The 22,234-nt window shown below is 33.4% G+C and overlaps 1 protein-coding gene across 1 annotated transcript in view; it reads right to left on the bottom strand.

The window, feature by feature from the left end:
- The window catches only part of LOC118184763 (arrestin homolog), a 307,654-nt gene extending 296,258 nt beyond the window's left edge, over nt 1–11,396 (bottom strand). The window contains exon 1 of the mRNA XM_085813588.1: nt 11,257–11,396. Within this exon, the coding sequence (XP_085669714.1) occupies nt 11,257–11,267 (11 nt within the window). The 5' untranslated portion in view covers nt 11,268–11,396. The remainder of the gene's footprint in view (nt 1–11,256) is intronic.
- Nucleotides 11,397–22,234: the final 10,838 nt, after the last annotated feature.

The following is a 22,234-nucleotide window of genomic DNA, read 5'->3' as shown; positions in this document are numbered from 1 at the left end:
GTTTATTGACGGTAAAGAGCTGATAGTCGTACCGGAAAGTATGCAGACTGAAATCATAAAAGATGCTCACGAGAAAGGGCACACCGGTATCAAACATATAGAGAAACACTTGGATGAATAGTACTTTATTCCCAAACTTCGGCAGAAGATAGAAAACGTTATCGCGAATTGTGTTCGTTGCATCTTAATAAATCGTAAAGCAGGGAAAAAGGAAGGATTTTTACATTCGCGATTCAAGGAGGACATTCCGTTGCATACCTATCATATCGATCACTTGGGTCCTCTGGAAAGTACCCATAAAAACTACAAGCACATATTAGTAGTGGTCGACGCCTTTACTAAATTTACTTGGATTTATCCAACAAAATCTACGACCTCAGCCGAGGTGATAGCGAAGTTAGAGAATCAGAAGGCCATTTTTGGAAGCCCTTGTCAGATCATTTCTGATAGAGAAACGGCTTTCACATCCAGTGAGTTTTCTGACTACTGTGCTAAAGAAGATATTAAACATCATCTAATCACCGCAGGCCTGCCGAGAGCAAATGGACAAGTCGAACGAATCAACCAAGTCATTATATCAGTATTAGCGAAACTATCCTTAAAAAAACCAACCGAATGGTATAAACATACACACGAAGTTCAGAGAACGCTTAACTCAACATATCAAAGAAGCATTAACACCACTCCGTTCGAATTACTCTTCGGTACTAAAATGAACAATAAGGGCACCGATCAGCTCAAAGAACTGATAGAAAGTGAGTTTCAATCTCAATTCGAGTCTCAAAGAGAAGAATTACGAAAGCAAGCCAAGAGGCAAATTTTTCAAGTCCAACAGGAAAATAAAAAGCTAAATATAATGCTAAAATAATATAATGCTAAAAGAAGACAAGCACAGCCGTACAAAGTTGGTGACTTAGTGGGAATCAAAAGGACTCAATTCGGACCACACTTAAAATTTTTCACGAACACTTATTTCTGTTATTGTATATTCTTGCTTGTTGCTTTTTTTTTTTTTTTTTTTTTTTTTTTTGTTTGTATTTTGCAGTGTCCTGGAGGGCTAGTCCACCCTCGGATGGCCGAAATGCAGTGTCGATTGCTTGGAGCTGTGATGAAAACCAGATGCCGTGACGTCATTCTCTCTACGAGCTGCGAAGGCGCCAAGCAAAAATTAGGGAAATTACCGTTTTGAGATGATAGACGATTGACGTGGGAGCAGAGACGCTGCTTCTGTTCAAAAAGAGTTTTGACGAATCATTACTTGTTTAATTCTCTTAGATGTTAAATTTATGTAATAATCGTTTGTCTAATTAAAATGTCTTTCGTTAATTAATTTGTTCATCGTTTAAAATCCCCACATATATATATATATATATATATATATATATTGTATATATATATTTATAAAATTTGGTGTCATCAAAAAGGAAGATGCACAACTGCAAGCTATAGCAGTCTATATACAAAATTTCAACATTCTGAGGCTCCTCGCTTTTGCGTTATGCGAGATACATACGTACGTAAGACGCTACGGAAAGAATCTCTCTTCTGAATCCATTTTAAATCAGTTTTATAGCTTGTTCGGGGAAAAAGAGTTCTTTATTTTGTCCTTACGTACAGATGTCATGCAAAAGCATCGTTAAATTGCATTCGATAGCGGTCAAAACGGATATTTTTGTTGAAGTATGCAAGCCGGAATTTTTCGTGATTACAATACTTCCCTTACTTCGTACAAGGAAGTAAAAATTGGTTCATCATATAATAAATATGAAAAATTAAGCCATGAATATACTAACAAATCATATTATAAAACTAGCTACATAAATTTCCTTGTAAAGAAAAATTTAGAAAATTTTAATTTTTCAAATACCAGGTGGTCATAATTAAACTGACAGTGCTCGGTGCTCACAGTGTTCTGTAGTGCGATCTATTTGCGAAAATGACGGCACATTTTGTAGGAAGATTAAACAAGACGGGGGACGAAGGATTCCGCGAAAAAAAAAAATTAGTTCCAAAAATCACCGCTAGGGGAATATTTGGCGCTGTGTAATAGAAAATAGAGTGTTAACGAATGCAAATTAATACGGAATAAAATTACCTTTTATTATGGATATGCCTTATGGAATATGGATATGCCTTACAGTACGGTATGGAAAATCTTACGAAAGATTATCAACTTCTATCCGTACAAGATCAGCCGTGTACAGGAGTTACTGTACCCCGACCATGATAAGCGATTGACTTTTAATCTCACCTTTCTTGCCAGAATGGAGATGGATGATGCTTGGCCGTGGAAAATCTTATGGGGAGACGAGGCCCACTTTTATCTGAATGGAACTGTGAATACTCAGAACTGCCAAATTTGGGATGACAAATCACCACATGCAGTCACAGCAATTCCCAAACATTCACCAAAGGTAACTGTTTGGTGTGGGTTCACAGCGGAATTTATCGTAGGTCCATTCTTCGATGAGAATTTTACCCCAACAGAACCGGAAACTTGTTCTGTTACGGGAGAGAAATATCGCCACATGTTGAACAGCTTTGTCTTTCCGGTACTTCAGCAAAGACAATGCCTGGGGGAAATCATTTTCATGCACTCCACACGTTGCTGTACGGGTGCAACAGATGCTACGACAGAAATTCACAACAGAAAGAGTCATTAGCCGCTACTTTCCAACTGCATGGCCACCTCGGTCGCCTGATCTTACCCCATGCGACTTCTGGCTATGGGGTTACCTTAAGTCCAAGGTCTATCAAGGAGTGGTCCAGGACCTAGCTACGTTGAAGGATAACATATCACGGATTGTACGGGAGATTCCTGCAGACATGTTACTTTCTGCTGTTGTGCATACTGTGCACAGAATGCAATATGTGGTCTACAACAACGGCAGCCACATTGAACCTCATTTGAATGCAAAATAAAAGGTAATTTCCGTATTGATTTGCATTTGTTAACACTATTTTCTATTACACAGCGCTAAATATTCCCCTAGCGGTGACTTTTGAAACCAATGTTTTTTTTTTCGCGGAATCCTTCGTCCCCCGTCTTGTGTAATCTTCCTACAAAATGTGGCGTCATTCTCGCAAATAGATCGCGCTACAGAACACTGTGAGCACTATCAGTTTAATTATGGCCACCCGTTACTTTGAAGATATTTATTCATTTAAGTATAAGGTTTTTCTAGAAAAAGCAGTACGTCGTATAAACTAGAGGAGGATTTCTTAAACGTTTTTCAGTCTCGACCCCTTTTTATCACGGAGAGTTTTTTCGCGACCCTCCAGAATCCCATAATATTTACAAAACTTTTGTGGAATCCCCATAAGTACTGCACAAATCAGACGCACGCGTGAGAGAAACTGTCAATTTTTTCATTTGTAATGTAATATACTATTTCAGTTTTAGGTCATTAACTTTAATTTCTAATTTTAACACATAGAACAATGGGAAGATTTTAAATGAACGTTTATAATATTAAACAAAATGCGTCGAAACGTTTTCGTTTCTTTTTTTTTTTTTCTTTATTGTCTTATCTTTATCTATTTTCAGATATATTGTGTAAAAATATTTGGTAATATTTTTACACAATATTACCATTATTTTTACACAATATCCATCAGGGAATAGTAAAATTAATTTAAGTTAAAGAATTATAAAAACTGCTGAAATTTTTGTCGACTCCCTGCTGCAGGTGACGCTAACGCCTTGGGGGTCGCGATGCACAGTTTAAGAAACCCTGAACTAGAGTAATATTATTTCAAGATTCTAAATTAATTAAAATTACCTTTTAAACATCTATGACTAAAAGATCAGCAGCCCCAAAACATTTGTTCCCAGGCTTTACAAGGCCTGATCACTGCAAAAGAATTCAGTCGTTTTATAATGATAATTTTATTTCTTTTCCTTCCAAATAGAACAAGAGTTATAAGGCATAGGTGCTGAAATTTCAGAATCAGAACATTTTCTACTAGGCGTATATAGATCTTAGAAATATGCTGCCTCAGAAACAGTTTGCATTAAAAATATTTAAGATTTCGAAAGAGTACCCGTTTCTTCAAAACGAAAACTAAATACTATCTAAAAAACGATTGTGGACAGGAAAACATAGAAATGTGCAAGCTGGTTAGGCGTTTTCGTGGTTTTTGCCGTGTGTAACGTGGATACGAATCCGTTAACCATAGAAAGCTCTCCACGAAAGCATCCCTACACTTAGGCCAACAGTCCTTGTGTTATTTGCCCTAATCAAACAAGCTTAGAAAACAATTAAAACAAAACATTAATCAAACATTCCTACCTATAAGTAATGCTAGTTATTGCAAAGCAAATAAAAATGATTCAAGAATTACATCAAATAACGTATATAAAGTATGAATATTAGAGTGTGTTTCAAATGAAACAGCCGATTTTAAGAACGTTTCAAAAAGAACAGAATAATGAGATGAAAACTCGTATTTAGCCAAGATAATCTCTAGCGTCATCAATGCATTGTTGGTAATGAGTGGCAAGGACATTTATACCACATTTATCAAATTCAGTGGCTCTGGAACTGATGAGGTCAAAGAGATGAAGACTCCTGTTTAGGTAATCTCCAACAGCAACAATACATTACTACTAATTCTTACAAGAATCTTTATACTACGTTTGTAAAATTCAGTGTCTCTAGAGCAGATGAAGTCAACGAGATGAAGACTCATGCTTAGGCAATTTTCAGCAGCGTCAATACAGTTTTGCTAATGTGTGGCAAAATTCAGTGGCTCTGGAACTGATGACGTCAAAGAGATGAATACTACTGTTTAGGCAATCTCCAACAGCATCAATGCGTTGCTACTGATTCGTACAAGGATCTTTATACCACGTTTGTAAAATTCAGTGTCTCTAGAGCTGATGAAGTCAGTGAGATGAAGAATCATGTTTAGGCAATTTTCAGCAGCGTCAATGCAGTTTTGCTAATGTGTGGCAAGGACATTTATACCACATTTATAAATTTCAGTGGCTCTGGAACTGATGAGGTCAATGAGATGAGGACTCCTGTTTAGGCAATCTCCAACAGCATCAATGCATTTTCAATAATGCGTACAAGGTTATTTACACCATATTTGTAAATTTCAGTGTCTCTAGAACTGATGAAGCCAATGACATGAAGACTCCTATACATGCAAAGTAATCTCCTCTAGCATCAATGGATTGTTTCTAATGTATGGCAAGGACATTTATACTATCTCTGTAAAATTCCATGTCTCTAGAACTAATAAAGTTCACCAATGCCCGATAAATTCCTGCGTCGTTGGCTAAACCTTTCTTGGACAAAATTTTAATCAAGTATTGGAAAAAATGGTAATGTGTTGGAGAAACTGAAAGAGATTCTGGAGGATGAAACATTTCTTTTTCCAAATTGTTGATTTGCTGTATGGATGATGTGATTTGCTTTGCGTGATCGAGAGTTATCCTGAAGCATCACTGCTGTATGTCCATTCAACAAGTGCTATTTTTTAAGACACAGTTCATCATGTGTTTGCTGTATATCTACATAATATGGGGCTGCATTATCGATTCACCTCGAAGAAGGGATAAATAGTGAAAAACACCAGCAGATGAGCACAATACAGTTAGCAACATATTCTTCGAATACAAGGATGCCTTTGGAATTCTTCCCGGAGGGCCTTTCACTCCCAACACTGCATCGAACACGTGAAATTGTCGTACTTTCCATATTTACTATTTATATATTTACTATTTTGTTTGCAAGAACCTTTCTCTTTTACTTCTTTTTAAGAGATAAGGGCACACTTCTAAACCCCTTACCGCGGTTCCATCAGGGAATTCGTAAGGCACTCACTTGTTGAACATCCTTACTCTTTCCTTTTCTGCGAAGTTCCATAAAACAATCGAAAGGTCTAGGAAATCTCTCGCGTAGTTTGCCTTGGACGTTTTGATTAAAATCTTTAATTCATTTAAACCAATGGAGGAAGGCTGGTTTCGTAACCTTAGATTTTCTGAGCGAAATTTTACAGACGAACAATGAATGCATCTCTCATTACTTGTTCCTTCACCGAATATTTTCTTAATGGTTTTACTGAAGCTATTTCAGAATTTTCCCAGTTTGAACTCATAAAGATGAACTCATCTTTAATTCATTGGGATTCATGATTTCCTGCAGCGGAATTTACGAGTTCGAATTCATAAAAATGAACTCATCTATAAGTGATTGTTTTTCTTGATTGATTTGGTTCAGTAGTATTTAAATTTTAATGCTCATTGAATGAAACAAATAATACTCCATTTGCTTCAACTCCGTGTGACATGACAGAAAAATTTTGCAAAAGCCGTAGCGCTTGATCTCAGCTGCAACCGCTGGAAACTAAAGGTATTCATTTGCATTAACCCAATATTTATATATTGTACAAAACAGTAAAATAATTAATGTCGTAGAATTGTAAATTATTTAGAATATAAAAATACAGAATTGCCTTATTGGGTAAAAATGAAAGTATGAAGACAAATAAGTAACATTAAAAAAAACATGGATAATCAGTCAGGAATAGGGTTCAAAGAGAGAGAGACAATTATAGACAAGTGATACTTAATAATTCAAGCCGTATGATAGCTAGTTACGACATAGAGCTTTAAATAGATACTTTTAAGGAAGGCCATTTTCATGCTGATAATTCCTGTTTCTTATATGATAAACATATAAGAATATTATGATAACTATGATACACATATAAGAATATGATAAACATATAAGAAAGAAGCCTTCGTACATCGAAATCCCTGCACCATCCTGCAGCCAGAATTCGGTTATCGGGCAAAGCTTCCATTACGCACAGTTATTTATCATCAGTAGGTTATATATAATGTTGAAAAATTCGATAAAATTTTTATAATAAATATAAATATTCGCCATGTTGTTAATCAAAGTCTACACATATTTCTTCTTATTGTCGAAGATTTTCTGCAAAGAATCATTCTTAACCCGTAACTGACTAAGTAAAATTTCAATATGGTTCTAAAATATACATTGTATAGACATTAGTTGTTTCTAAGTAGGGAAGTTGAAAAATGAGTAATACACTCGGCAGGACTCGAACCACGGATCTCTCGAATACGCGCCGAGTGTGCTGACCACTACACCATGAAGGCATGCGAAGAAGGCGGGGAAGTACCTTATATACACCCTTTTAAGGGGGCTCATACACCTTAAACACCTTACGATCTTCGAATATGTGACTGTTGCAAGAATTAGCATATTTGATTTATTATAAAAGCAATTACTTTCAACGTTTTACAGCTGTCTACATAATATAGCTGCTTTAGGAACTAGTAATCGGAAAGTTTGTGTTGCCACAAATATTTTTGTAATTTAATTCACTTTGTGACAAAATGTTTCGTCATGTTTCCACCTTGCGCGCATGACATTTTAAAAATGGCTAATGGTACATACTAATTTGATGGAATTCTTTATGTGGGCACTATTTTCTAAGTGAACCAAAAATCTGATGAATATTTTAATATTAAAAAAATTTATGCATGAAAACATTACAGATTTTTTAATAAAATACATTTTACAAACTCATCTCCAAATAAAATAAAAATTTAACATGAAATTCTTAGGATTTTTGGTTCACAGTAGTTTCCAAATGTTATAGAAGCTATATATTAAATATGGAATTAAATTATGTAACAGAATGTTTTAAACTGTGCGCGCAAGGTGAAAACATGATGAAAGATTTTGTCAGAAAGCGGATTAAATTATAAAAATATTTGCGGCAACACAAACGTTATGCTTACTAGTTCAGAAAGTAGCTATATTATGTAGTCAGCTGTAAAAAGTTGGAAGTAATTGCTTTCAAAATAAATAAGTTATCCCAATTCTTTCAACAGTCTCATATTCGAAGATCTTATGGGTTTTAAGGTGTATGAGGCCCCTTAAAGGGCGACTGGGGATTAGGAGACTCAATTGCCAAATCCTGGTGGTGGAGAATCATCATTTCTTTAGTTCGGGCGCCACTGTAGAGAAATTATGTTATTTCGAAGCAATAGAGATGAAAAAATAACATTGCCCTCGCCGGGAAACGAACCACGGACCTTTCGAATACGTGCCGAACTTGCTGACTAGTGCACCACGAAGACATGCTAAGCTGGCGGGAGAAATACCTTATAACCTTTTACGCAGCACTTTATGCAACACAATTCTTACTGGTCGGATTTGAAAATGGCGGATGTTGGAAATATCTGCAACATTCGTAAGTCAGGTCTGATTCTTCGTATTGCGGTAAATCTTCATATTGCCGAATTTTTTCTTCATACTGTTGTAATTCTTTTATAATATTTCTTTATATTGCCGTAAATCTTGTGTAAGGTATTATTCCTTTCCACAGACGAGGAGATAAATTTTCGCACGCTAAAAAATATATTTTCTGCTTAATATAGCTTCGAACACCATACATAAAGCTCTGCTATTAACATGTGATCTTTAGAGCCACAACCAATAAATCATCAACAATTGCGTAATTTATTTAAAGAATGTATTCCATTAAAAGACAATAAAATTAAAAGAAAAGCTCGACACTGTTTACTCAAAATGTCATTAAAATATCGTTATATGTGGATTTCATTTAGAGCCATGCGTGCACTATTAATGTTTTGCGAAATTATATTCTTTTTAGCTTAATAAGTCGTATCAAGTTAAATTCCTTATTGCAGTTGAATTATCTTAATAACACTAATCTTATCAAATCAGGAATAATTAAGTCTAAGAAGATTATTTACCTTAATAATAAGAATCCAATTAGTAGAAAGAAATAATTGAGTGGCTATTAATAAGGCTAAAAGAAGTTCTTCTGAACATAAAGTACTAACTGCAAAGAATTATCTAAGGCTGTAAAAAGGAAAGCCGAAGAGTATGCTAATAAAAAAGTAATTAACTACGTAATTAATTGATATGTAATTACACAATGATTTTTAAATTGATTAACAACCTATCTTTCATAAAAAAAGCATATAGTAGTTAATATTCGTTTCAATGAAACTAAAGTAAATTTTCAAATATTCTCTGAAAGTTTAAAATTAGAGTTTTTAATAAGAGTAAGTTGTTTTTAATAGAAACTAAGTATAATATTTTATAATTTGAGAAAACGCTTTAATAAAGTATATGAATTACACAATCGTATCGCTTTATTCTGAATGTAGAATTTTTTTTTTTTTTTTTTTTTTTTTTTTTTTTTTTTTTTTGTTTTTTTTTTTGAAATGGGATTTTATTAACTTTAAAATAGTCATATTTCACTAAATGTGAATTTATTCGAGAAATTTGTGGTCGATGCTTCGCTATTTTAACGTTTGGGTAAATTGTCATACAAAAATTGAATATAAATTTGACTTATTTTATAAATTCACTAGAACTTAAAACAACGAAAAAGAAGAGAAAACCAAAATTTTTAAGCATTTTTTTATCAAAACTTTTATTAAAATATTTGTCAGAAATTTAAATTAACTATCTCAAAAGATTTTAACAAAAATCAGCAACTAATTCTGAGCATTAAAAATTTGAAAAGCATTAAAAATATCAGTATAATACCTTATAGCCAGTAAAATATTTCATACATATAGACTGCAAACATATAAAGTTACATAACGAAAAAATTACAGCAGGTAAAAACAAATTTAAATAAGGTTGAACTCTGAAAATTAACCACAAATATCTATATAAAATATGTTAACTCCATTAACATATGTCTAGAAAATTAAATACAATCAGTAAATATAGATATATAGGACATCTACATATATGACGATATGTAAATAAAATTAAATATGATCAGTAATGGAAGACACAAGCTTGCTACATACAGAATAAAAAATGTCAGTGTCATATACGTAATTGGAAAATCAGAACGAATAAGTTTTTGCAACTCATTTAAATTTTTCGCGTACTATCACAGAAGTCGTAAACGTTTGTATAATATCTATATGTAGCTGTATAGCATCTGTTGTATGCACAGATGTTATACGACTCATGTTATAAACGGATGCTATATAGCTGTATATTATCTGTGTATAACATAGATATGATATATAGCTATATAACATAGATGCTGTATAGCTATATAAAGTAGTATCTGTATATAGTATGAGCCGTATAAGCCACAAATAAACTGTATGAGCCACATAATATCTATATGAAATATTTCAGCAAAACGAAGATCAGCAAAACATAATGAAAGGCACAAAATTATTAAATGTAAGACTAAAAATATTCGCGTTGAGTTCCTCATTTAAAAATTTAGATCTCATAAACATTTGGCACTACTTAAAATCTTTCATGCATTATCCGGAACCATTTAATACCATGTACTATCCAGAAGCCATGTAAATCTGTACGACAACTATATATATATATATATACCTGTATGGTATTTTTGTTTAACAAGCCATGTAACGTCAGTACCAAATATTTTAACTCATTTGCGATATTTAGACAAAATTAAATCAAATCTGTACAGCATAATATAAAGTCCAACATTCTTAAGACCTTAGAAGAAAAAAATCACATCATCATGATGTTAACATGAAATTCAAATCGCATAAATTTTTGTAATTACTTCAAATCTTTCAGGTAATCCCCAGAAGGCCGTGTAATGTCTGTATAATATCTTTATATAAATGTATAACATCAGTAAATAAAACGAAGGGTGTAACATATAAATAAAATATCCTATCGCGTTTGATATATATAGACAAAATTAAGTAGTATCCGTAAAACATAATGAAAGACACATGATTACTGAACATTGCATCAAAAATCATAATAATGGGTTCTTAATTAAAAAAAATTCATGTAATATACTGGAGCCATATAACATTTGTATAGCACCTGTATATATCTGTAATAAGAACTTTTTTTAACGAGCAGCGTAATATTTGTATAAAACAAGGAATATTAATAGAGACAAAATTAATAAGATGGGTGTACAGTTGTGAAGCACAGGTAAAAAAATCTCACTGTGAAATTTCTAATTTAAAAATCATATGGCATTAATTTTTGTATCTCCTTTAAATCTTTCTTATGCACAATCCATAACTGCGTTTTTAGGACTTTCTACCTAAAGCGCAAGTTAAGAAATCATCGCATTTCCCTAAAACTGATCATCATCAGCTCAATGCAACCCTTCTCTATTGAGAAGAGAGAAAACTCATATCCGCGACGTGCTCCGGAATCGGGAAAAAGGTGAGAGAAAAACGGGGACGGATTGATGACTTACGCGGTGGGCATTGTCCTCTTCGCCTGTTGCTCCGGGTGGCGCTCAATGAGCGGCTGGAAGCTGAGCGCCTCAGATTCGCAAGAGGCCACGCATGCGCATTAGCACCCTGCATCCGGAAACATCCGCGAGAGGATGGCGAAGAGTCCGCTCCGCTCTTTTCTCTGTTTACGTCTGGCAGCGTTCGAAAAGAAAAAGGGATCACTCTTTCCCGTGTGAGGTTTACATCCGGGATCACAGTATATTAGCAATTCCGGACGGGGAACTAGTATAGAGGCGAGAGAATTACAGAACACGAAACTTCCAAGCGTCTGCAGAGAAATAAAAATAGTTTAAATTTCTGAAGGCACAAATTTTAACGAGCCGTGTAAAGTTTGCTAAAGATCAGTCGACGGAAACTGTCAAGGGATTGTTTGAGTAGGGAAATGAAGTTGTACGATATCTAGTCATTCTTGAAGACAAATTAACGTTAATTAACTTGATATTTATAACAAAATCACTACAGTCTTCAAAGTGAACACTCGTATAATTTCTATCCTAAATGCTAGCAGATATGGTTTAAAAACAAAACAAGAATTAATAAAGGTACAACAGTTAGAGCACTTCCTTAAAATTCAAATTGAGAAGCATCTGTAAAACTTTATCCAACAAAATTTATTTCGGATATAACTTTGACGATTTCATCCAAGATGCAGCTAAAACAAAATAATAATAATAATAATAATAATAATAATAATAATACTGTAGATTTAAAAACAGGTGAACTTAGTTTTATTAGTTAAAAACCAAAAAATACAGTGATTTTAAAAATAAATAAACTTATTTTTATTACATTTGTGATTAGAGTTTTAAAAACTGAAATCATAACAAATAAAACTTGCAGCAGCAGGTAATTTGAAGTAATTATTTAACTCAGTAACATAGTTTGTTTATTAAATCGATAGTAGTAAAGCATGAAAGAGCCATTTGCGTACGGAAATTGTACCTTTATGGAGAACTTTCAAAGGGATGACGTTATGCATAGGAAAAAACGCCCAGGCAACTAGTCCGCTGGCTGCTATACGAACTTTAGTAGACCTACCAGTATTTAGGAGTTTTATCCATTTGAAAACTGACAAACTAGCAATGACGCAGTCAAACATTAAACTAGCGATTATACTGGAGTTAATGAAACTTATAATACTTAAATAGAGGGCGTGTATTAACTGTATTTTAAACATGACAAACATTGAAAATCTGTTAAGATTTGAGTTTGCATTTAATATTTATTTTTATGTTTATCAGTTATTTTGCTATTTATTTTGTTGTTATGAAGAAATACAACAAAACCTCACTTAACCATCAGCAGTGAGATCTGGCATATTCCGAATAAGAAATTTTTCCGAATAAATGCAAATATATATTTCTAGAACTTACCTGTTCATGTTTCATAATGCCATCTGTAGAAATTCAGCATGTGAAATCAGCTAATCCTGTTTTTAGAGTGATCGATTCCTGTAAATAAATACTATCGAAATTCGAACAGATTATTTAAATTAAAACATATACGCATGTTTTTTTATATTTTAAGAAAACAAAATGAAATAACATTTTAAAACTGTCATGTAAATATACTCCATGAACGTTACGGATTTCTTACTTGATGGCATATAACTTAGAATGTTTGCCTGGTCACAAGATCGTCGACAGAACTTCGAAAATTCACTGTGCATATAATGAAGCTTCATAACATCCTGCACTGATGTACATCAAAATTTTCGGCTAATCTTATGCAAGAAAGTTCGCAATTCTTTGTCAACTTCTCTACACATAACGTTCTCGCATTGTGCTTTCTTTTAGTCTTCATTTTAAACTTCCTCATTATCATCTTTCTCTTTTCGCACAGCATATTCGATTATTTCGTCATCATCTTGAGGTAGCGTAATTCGAACACAGTTGACTATATTCACCAAAGCTTGCATCTTAGTTTCTACAACAATGTGGCATTTATGTATAAGTTAACATAAAACATTGTTAGTTACATAAAAAAAAACTAACAAAATGTTATTTTAATTTACGTCTTTTTTCTCATTCTCAATGAGGTTCTCTCATTCTACAATTAATGTGGAGTTGAGCAGCATGAGTAATAGTGAGTAGGTAGATTAAGTACGTAATAGTGAGTATGGGAGCTGAGCAGTAATGAGTATGTAGAGTATACAGTAGTTACTATAGAGTAAATATGTGTTAGTGAGTATGTAGTAAGTATGTGATGAGTATGAGTGTGCGTGATTAAGTAATAGTGAGTATGTAGACTGAGTATAAGATTATGTAGTATGTAAATTGAGTATAAGAGTATGTAGATTGAGTATAAGAGTATGTAGATTGAGTATAAGAGTATGTAGTAGTGAGTATGTAGATTGAGTATAAGAGTATGTAGTAGTGAGTATGTAGATTGAGTATAATAGTATGTAGTAGTGAGGATGTAGATTGTGTATAAGAGTATGTAGTAGTGACTATGTAGATTGAATATGAGAGTATGTAGTAGTGAGTATGTAGATTGAGTATAAGAGTATGTAGATTTAGCAGTAGTGAGCAGCATAAGTAACAGTGAGTACATAGTAGTGAATATGCAATGAGTATGTAGTGAGTATATAGTAGTGAGTTTGTAGTAGTAGTAGGGAGTGTGTGAGACTGAGTAGTAGTGAGTACGTGAGCTTAAGTAATAGTGAGTATGCAGTAGTGAGTATGCAGGAATGAGTACGTAGCTTGAGTGAGTAGCATGAGTAGTAATGTGAGTAGTAGCATGAGTAGATTTGAGTGGTAGGGAGGTTCTTAAACTTTATGGCAAAAGTGCTGTTTTATTATAAAGTTTAAAGATTTACGAATACAGCTTGAGATTTTGGACTGCATTCCATGCCCTGCCGCTTGAAGAAAACAGACTGTTGACGACGCTAATGCTTGTCGTACTGAGAATACTTTAGACCTGGGCTTTCTCAGCCAGAGGAAAATTTCATAGTTGAAGGAGTAATCCGATCAAACTTTTATTTAGCTGTTAAGTATTTCGTTTTAATTTATGAATGCAGAACACTACTTTTTTTCCAAGTTAAACAATATTTTCTATATTTTTTGCTGACCCCCATGGGGTTTGCGTGACCTGCAGCAGGCGGTCGCCAAATTTTTAGCAGTTTTGATATTTCTTTAACTTATTATAATAATTTTACAATTACCAAATATTTTTACACAATGTATTATCTGAAAATAGATGAAGATAAGACATTACAGATAAAGAGAAATGAAAACGTTTCGACGCATTCCTTTTATAATATAAACGTTCATTTTACTTATTTTGCACGTGACGCTGTCATTTCGTCTGTTACTTATTTAAAATTTTCACATTGTTCTGTCTTAAAATTAGAAATTGAAGATAATGATCTAAAACTGCACAAATGAAAAAATTGACAGTTTCACTCACGTGTGTGTCTTATTCGCGCAATGCTATGAGGTCCCATAAAATTTTCGTAAATATTATGGGGTCTTGGAGTAGCGAAAGAAATTTCAATGTTAAAAAGGGGTCGCGATTGAAAAAAAAATTAAGAAGCCCGATCTAGAGTCCCGTTCACATGCACAGCCAGTTCTCTTTCGCATAGCCACCGTTTGTGTTAGGGAGAAAAAAGGGGGGATAATGAGCAGTTTCGCTTTCAGGACCGGTTCATATGCACATCGTTCTTCCATTCTTTAACTCACAAGCCACTGCGAGCAATGATGTCACAAAAGTGAATCTGACTGGCGGATTTCTAATGCTCGTTTACATGTTTCTTGATATTGTTGACTATTCCTATAGAACGCTAGCGGAGTTTAACTCTTTAATTAATTAAATACACCTAAATTAATTTAAAATGAAATTTACATACTAGGCCAAATGGTTAAACGAAGAGAGGAAATCACATATGCTGCTGAACGGTTTTAAATAAAATGTTTTATGTCTCTTAAAATTTAAAACTTTGCTTTTTGAAAAAAAAAATTAATGAAACAACAAATTAATATTATTAATATTAATAATGAATGTTTTAGAAAATACATTATAGTTAATTTATGCATTAAAATTGTTTATATATATATGTGTGTGTGTGTGTATTGAAACTCAATAATAAGACTTTTAAGAAATTTGAAATGATTTAATGACTAAAAGGCGTGCATGTAGCAAAATATAAGTTGAAAACCACTGCTTTAGACTGAGGTTTGATCCTGTTTGGTAAGTATGTGTTCGAAATTCTGTCGCGATCGAAGCAATCTTGTTGTTGTCTCTAGCCTTTTATGTTTGCATATTTTTATTTAATTCCTCACAAGTAGTGATGTAGAATAATCCTAAAATATTTTAATTCTGTTTTTTTTTTTTTTTTTTTTTTTTTTTTGTGTGTGTGTGTGTGTGTGTGTGTGTGTGTGCTTAGCTATTTTGGTGGTGATAATTCCCTTCAGAGAACAAACTTAACATTTAATTTTTATAATAATTGGCATTCCTAAGTTAGCTGGAACTCACAGCAAGGTGTTACATATTAAACTTATGAACTTCTATGAACTGAACATAGATACCGTTTAGGGATACCGGACGTGTTTTAAAACAAAAAGAATCTTGCCACCTGGACACATCTTTCACGAACGTAATCTCAGGCTATAATTTATGCTAACAGCGTAATGCTAAGTAATGTTCTTTACATTTTACGCGAGGGTAAGATTCAAACTAAATATGGCGTCTTTCAGTGTGAAATGTCTCTGAAATTCATGAACATAACCTTTAACGTTCATACAGTATGAGGACTGTGGGAGAAAGAATCAAATTCTGGAGTTTCGTGGACATGAGATACAACTTTGCAGAGTGTAGCCAAATATTTATCCTATTACATATATTTCTTTTTATCTCATGGGCCTAAATTAAATCTAGACCTCCGAATTTGTCGTTACTTTTATATTACCGGTTAATTGGATGCCATTTTATTCTATCTGGAATAATACCATAAAGTATAAATTTGTGGTGGGAAGAATCAACCTGACCCCCATATTTCTCTATTTCGAACAAAAGGTATGTTAGATAAGGCCCTCTACTAACAACCGAAGTAGGTTTTATAATGATCCATCAAAGTAACAAAAAACTAGTGTTAGAAAGAATATCGAAAGATAACACTTTGTTACTGAAGTAAAAGATCGTAATATAAGGATGATACCAGAGCTGCAATCTGGATCAAAAAGTATTCTTTGCTGAAACAGGTAGCCTTGACTCCTTCAGGACTATTGTCATGTCGCGAATTTTAAATTTTAATATGTATTTTAAGTTATCATCATTCTAGTTTTTTTGTTTGTATTCATGTATATTTTAATATGGGAAAAAGTATTCCTAAGTTGTTAAGGCTTTATTTAACTCGTTATTCTTGAATAGGAAGTGTAACAAGGGCGAGAGACGGTTGCGAGGAAACACATCTGGTTTATTGCTTTATGGCCTTTTTACTAACAGTGGCGGCAGTAGGGTGTTGTGTTGTGGCCTTTTACTAATGGCGTTTGAAACGAAAATCGTCTTGTTTTCGCTTTGTTGTAGTTGCAATTTTGTTACTTTAAGACAGTGGGGGTGGCTGTAAGCTTAATTGGATTCTCGTAAAGCTTAGTTCCGCTTGTTAGTTGGGGGGTCCGCTCTAGTTCCCAAGTTTTCCTGAGTACAGATGTTGGCTCATTGTGAGATTTTTCTTGTTTTTGATTCGTCATGGGGGTGTCATTTTCTCATTCTAGATAAAGTAAATTTCAGCATTGGTGTGATTTTAATTTGATGATTTTTTGTAAGCCTATGAACTTACAGAGGCTGAGAAACCGAGATTTCCTGAGATGTTTACACCTTGCTACAATTCTTTCGGATTCTGATTTTTGAAGAAGAAAGAGAAAAAAAAGTGGGGGCTTGCTCTCGAGAGCGGCGTGTACCAGCGGGCTCCGGTTATGGTTTTTTCTTTGGAGTCTGATATAGAATGATTTTGAGCAGCAGCGATGTGAAGTTCGAGCGGCGTTTGCCCTGCGGCCTGCTTGCCGTGCTGCGGGCTGCCTGAGCAAGAGTGTTTGAGCTGCGCTTTCTTTTCTCCAGATGAGGCATTTTTTCTGCGAGATGATTAAAAATTTTGTGCGAGATGTAAAGAGCAATTTACAACAGATTTTCCCTCTTCACCCGAATCTCCAGATAATCCTTCGGAAACCGAAAATTTGACATTCCCGAAGTGAATATGTCTGACACTTGGAAGTTTCAAACAGAAGTATGTGTCATTAGTATCCGGCACCTGAGGTTCCAGACACATAAACATTCCCAGGTAGAAGTATTTGTTTTTAATATACTACACCTGGGATTCCTGAAATCAATGGACGCTTCTGAAAGTGTTTTGACGAAAAAAAATTGTCTTAGCTCAGTTCCTAGTGGAATAGATTACACACTAAAGATCTTTCTGTTCGAAAATTGTCTCTCACTTAATGGACATATTTAAAGCAGTTCCTGGTGGATTGAAGAATTTGTCTTTAATACACTACACCTGTGATTCTTGAAATGAATGGACGCTTCTGAAAGTGTTTTGAAAAAAAAATGTTTTAGCTCATTTCCAAGTGGATTGGACACTAAAGATCCTTCAATCCGGAAAAACTGTCTTCCATCTGTGAGTGAAATTTTAAGATTATTTTCTCTGTTTTCTCTGTCTTCCCAAATGCCATGGTGTATTAGTTAATATCCATTTATCCCCATATATAAATTTTTATTACTTATATAAATTAAATATTGCTAGCTGGTAATATTGAGAAGTGATTAGAAATTTTAAGGGAATGACCAGTTATTTTGGAGGATTAAAATTTGTTACGCCTGCTTTATATACGAGTTAGAAAAATGTTCACCTTTAATTAATAAGAACCTTTTATTTGGAGAATTAAAATATGTTGTACCTTCTTAATTTGTGAAAAAATGTTAATTATTAATTAAATGTTTTAATTATTGTAAGCTGAAATTTTGTGTGACAGATGCGAAATTTTCTTAATAAAAATATCTGGTAGGGGATACTGATCAGTTACCCAAGTATTTACTAATAATATAATATACGAGTATTTAAGAATTTAATAAATGTGTGTTTAAAATTTAATTGCATTTGTGTATTTATCTTTTGTGTAATTTACTGTGGTCTCTCACGTCCCTCCATTTGTTTGAACCAGGAGGCTTTTTTAAGAAACATGGAGTATTATTGAATTTGGGGTTATTGATTTTTCCCTAGTGGGCTTCACAACGCACCCTATTGTAATAAACCAATACCACTATAAGATTGATTGTTCGATATGATATATGAATGTTATGAATGATGAATATGATGATTATGTATTTTTTTTAAGTTAGTGTGTCCGGCACCATGTGTTAAGTTGAGTCAAAGTAAAAAAAAGTATTAAAACACTATAAATTTTCCGAGATTCAATACTGTTGCTACTACTTCAGGTACAAGCTATCAGCTTAGGAACGGTCGAAGAATCCAGAAACGGCTGAGGTATCCAAGAATGGCTGAGAAATCTAGGAATGGTTGAGAAGTCTACTTAGAAACCCAGAAACAGTTGAGGAAGTCCCTTTGGTTGGCCATTTGTCACTGCTGCTCTTGTTGTCGTTATTCGTTTGTCCGGATCATTTTTACTACTCTGAATACTCTAAACACCTCGTTCATAATATGTACCTCGTTCATATGCGGAATGCATCTATTAAATATTCATTTTAATAAAATTATTGACTTCTGTAGAAGTTTCAGAGAAATTCGATAAGATGATGCAAAAAATCATTTCAAACGTTGAGTTTACTAATTAGGAAACGCACTAAACTGCCGTAGAGTATTGCAGGCAGCTATTTTGTAAAAAAGTGTTTCCTCGATATTATTTTCATGAAACTTTATAAATCTTGGTAATTTTTTTCTAATAGCTACCAGGTAATCCTCCACATTTCAGTGAAATTTTCCGATGATAAATCAAAATTTAAACAAGTGTACAAATTTAAAAAAATTTAATCCTATCTTACTATGTAAATGAGTAAGGCTCTGCTGTATCTAGAAGCTTCTGCCAATGATATACAGATTCTACTAGATTTTAAGCTAGCTCTCTCTTTAGTTTGACACAATTAGACAAAATTAAGGTCAAAGAATTAAAGAAGGTTAAAATAACTTTTTGTTTGTTTTACTCTTAAAGGAGCTAAAATCACTGCTAGTGCGATTCAAGAACCTATGCTACTTGCGGGTATTTAAAATAACCATAAGATAAAATTAAATTCCAACGTGTGTAACGTAGTCTGAGACTACAGACAATATACACAAAAGGCTGGTTAAAGATAATTAACGGTGAGTGTTTTAAACGTTATCTAACAACGTGCTAAAACCAGAATAACTTTGGCAGATGTGGAGATAATAAATAATAAGGAAACGAAGCTCTCAAAAGTTCTCTCTCTGAATACTTAAGCCCTCAGCTTAAATACACAATAACTAATTCAATTATTCTTGTGAGAACCACGGAAAGAAGCTACAATAAAGTTCGACTCATAATAACTGCTTAATTAACACAAAATCGCACAAATGCATGCAGAATTTATTACAACTTGTAATCAGACAGACATAAGTGCAATTCTAAACAACGGTATACAACACAAATAAGTCTAAACTAAACAGCTGGAAGGACGCCTTTATTTAACTTTCACCAAAATGATTTCTACCTGAAATAATCTGAATTTAAACAGATTCACCACAAACCAACATAATCGTAAATTACCTCAATAGCATCAATAGCAGAACGTAGAAGCACTCTCAACAAATCATTGTTTCGGACAGCATTTCATTTGCGAATTAATAATCCTCAGGCCACATTTAATGACTAGATTATACTCATTGTTACATTAGTTTAAATTCGTAATTGTCACACGTTACATGGGTGTTTAACCATTATATGATGTACTTATAAGATTTTGCGTTAATTAATCAGTTACTATGATATGAACCTTTCCTAAAACTTCCTCAACAGAATGCAAATTACCCACGCAGCATGCATTCGTAAACTGCATGCGAAAATTAGGTACACTGCTCCAAAAAAAAATGGGACAGTCCTATATCTCCTGATCTACTGGGCCGATTGACAAAATTCAAATTGCGTTCTTCATGTCTCGAAAGCGCGACTTAGGATATATATTAGATTTATATATAGCACTATTCTAACATAGGTATTTTGACACAAAATAGGACTTTTTCTGAAATAACATACCAATGTTTTTACACATTTCGATTCTACGACTCAAATTACGCCTAAATATGAAATTTTGTTAAATTTGGAGCGAAATTTACGGAGAAATTCACAAATTTATGTTGGCACTTTTTTGTCAGTTTGCGCCAAAAATACTTCACTTGGCGAACTTCTTAATATATGGCAACCTAGTTTCCTTTTTGTGAGAGGGAAAAAAGTCACCATCGTTCCTTTTTTATTTATTTAACTGTTATTATTTTAAGTAAATTTTTCTTCTTCGAATTTCATTTTAATTGTTTAAGTTGCATGGTTTTTTTCGAATAACTCTTTTAAAAATTTCTATTTACCTATTCGAACTTCGTAAATAAAGGTGCAGCGTTTATTTATTTTTTTTTTTTCAAATAGTTTTCTTTATATATATTTTTTGTCATAGTTATTATTTTAGGTATTTTTTAAATTCTTATACTTTTATTTTAATTTTTTGTGTTGCATTGTCTCTTCAGATAATTGTTTTAAAATTTTCTTTTTATTCCTTCGAACTGAGCATTTTAAATATATTTATTAATATAAATTTTCCAGAATTTGATTTTATTTATTTGAATTGCGTTTCTTTCGGAGGAATACTTTGTAACCCAGACTACGATGCGTTTGAAAATTGCATTTATTAAAAGAGAAAATACAGTAAAGCACAGTTAACACGCCTTTCAATGTTCCGTTCAGAAAAGATATATATAAATAGGAGAGATGTATAACCGACATTTTAACTTAGGATGACTTGCATACATTGCTTTAAACAGTTTTATCATTGTGCCCATTGCTTTACACAATTTTATCCTACATTTGGTTTCTCAAATGTTATTCATATTTTAGTCAAATATTTTATTTTTGAAATCGTAAGAATCAAATATCATAAGATTAAAAAGTTTTAAATTTAAAAAAAAAAAAAAATACAAATACTAAATTTTACCCAAACATTTATTTTTTCTTCTCTTTTTCTTCAGGCATTATACTTTATTCTTGCTCTTTTTCTTTAGGCATTCCGCAAGTAGGTAGGTAGGTAGGTAGGTTACGGAGGACTGGAACGCCTGGTGTCTAACAGAGGTAAACAGGCATGTGTTCCAAACCCTCCTCTAACTACGGCAAAAGCTTCCTGGAACCACACGAGGCTGCACCAGGAGATTATTGAGGTTGTCAAAGGGAAGTACATGGCCTTACAAGGGCATTAGTAGGATTGTATTACAGTTTGAAGAGGAAAGCTGTGGTGTTACAGATAGTAGGTAGTTAAACTAAAAATACTTGGATAATAAGACGCATTTAAAAAAAAAAAAAAAAAAAAAAAAACATAAAAATGCATAGGCAACAATACACAAAGCACAATGCGTAAAATGCATAAACAGAGAGCACAAAAAAACAGGTACATACACATAGTCACTTAAGGCACAAAAAGATAAATGGAGTACATGAAGTCACATGAAAGCTGGAGCACAATGTTAGTGTAAGGCAGTTCTGTTGGATATAAATACAAGTACATCTTGAATGATGAATGATGAGTTCATGAATACTCATGTGTGCAGAAGAAGAGTGCGGTTAGATTGCTAAGGCGTTGATTATTGTAGCATCGCTAAGAACATAGATAAAAAACACTGATAAAAGGTACGAGGATGTTGTAGCACTAATTATTGGGCAGTGCCCCAGCAATGTGTGCACCGTGAGGCACACAAGCGTTCACTAACACTGCGTA

Source organism: Stegodyphus dumicola, chromosome 3 (genome assembly GCF_044657685.1).
Source record: "Stegodyphus dumicola isolate Sdum_Otavi_A_Nest chromosome 3, ASM4465768v1".
NCBI classification, from domain to species: domain Eukaryota; kingdom Metazoa; phylum Arthropoda; class Arachnida; order Araneae; family Eresidae; genus Stegodyphus; species Stegodyphus dumicola.
Note: the sequence above shows the minus strand (reverse complement) of the source record. Positions and strands in the feature narration are given on the sequence as shown.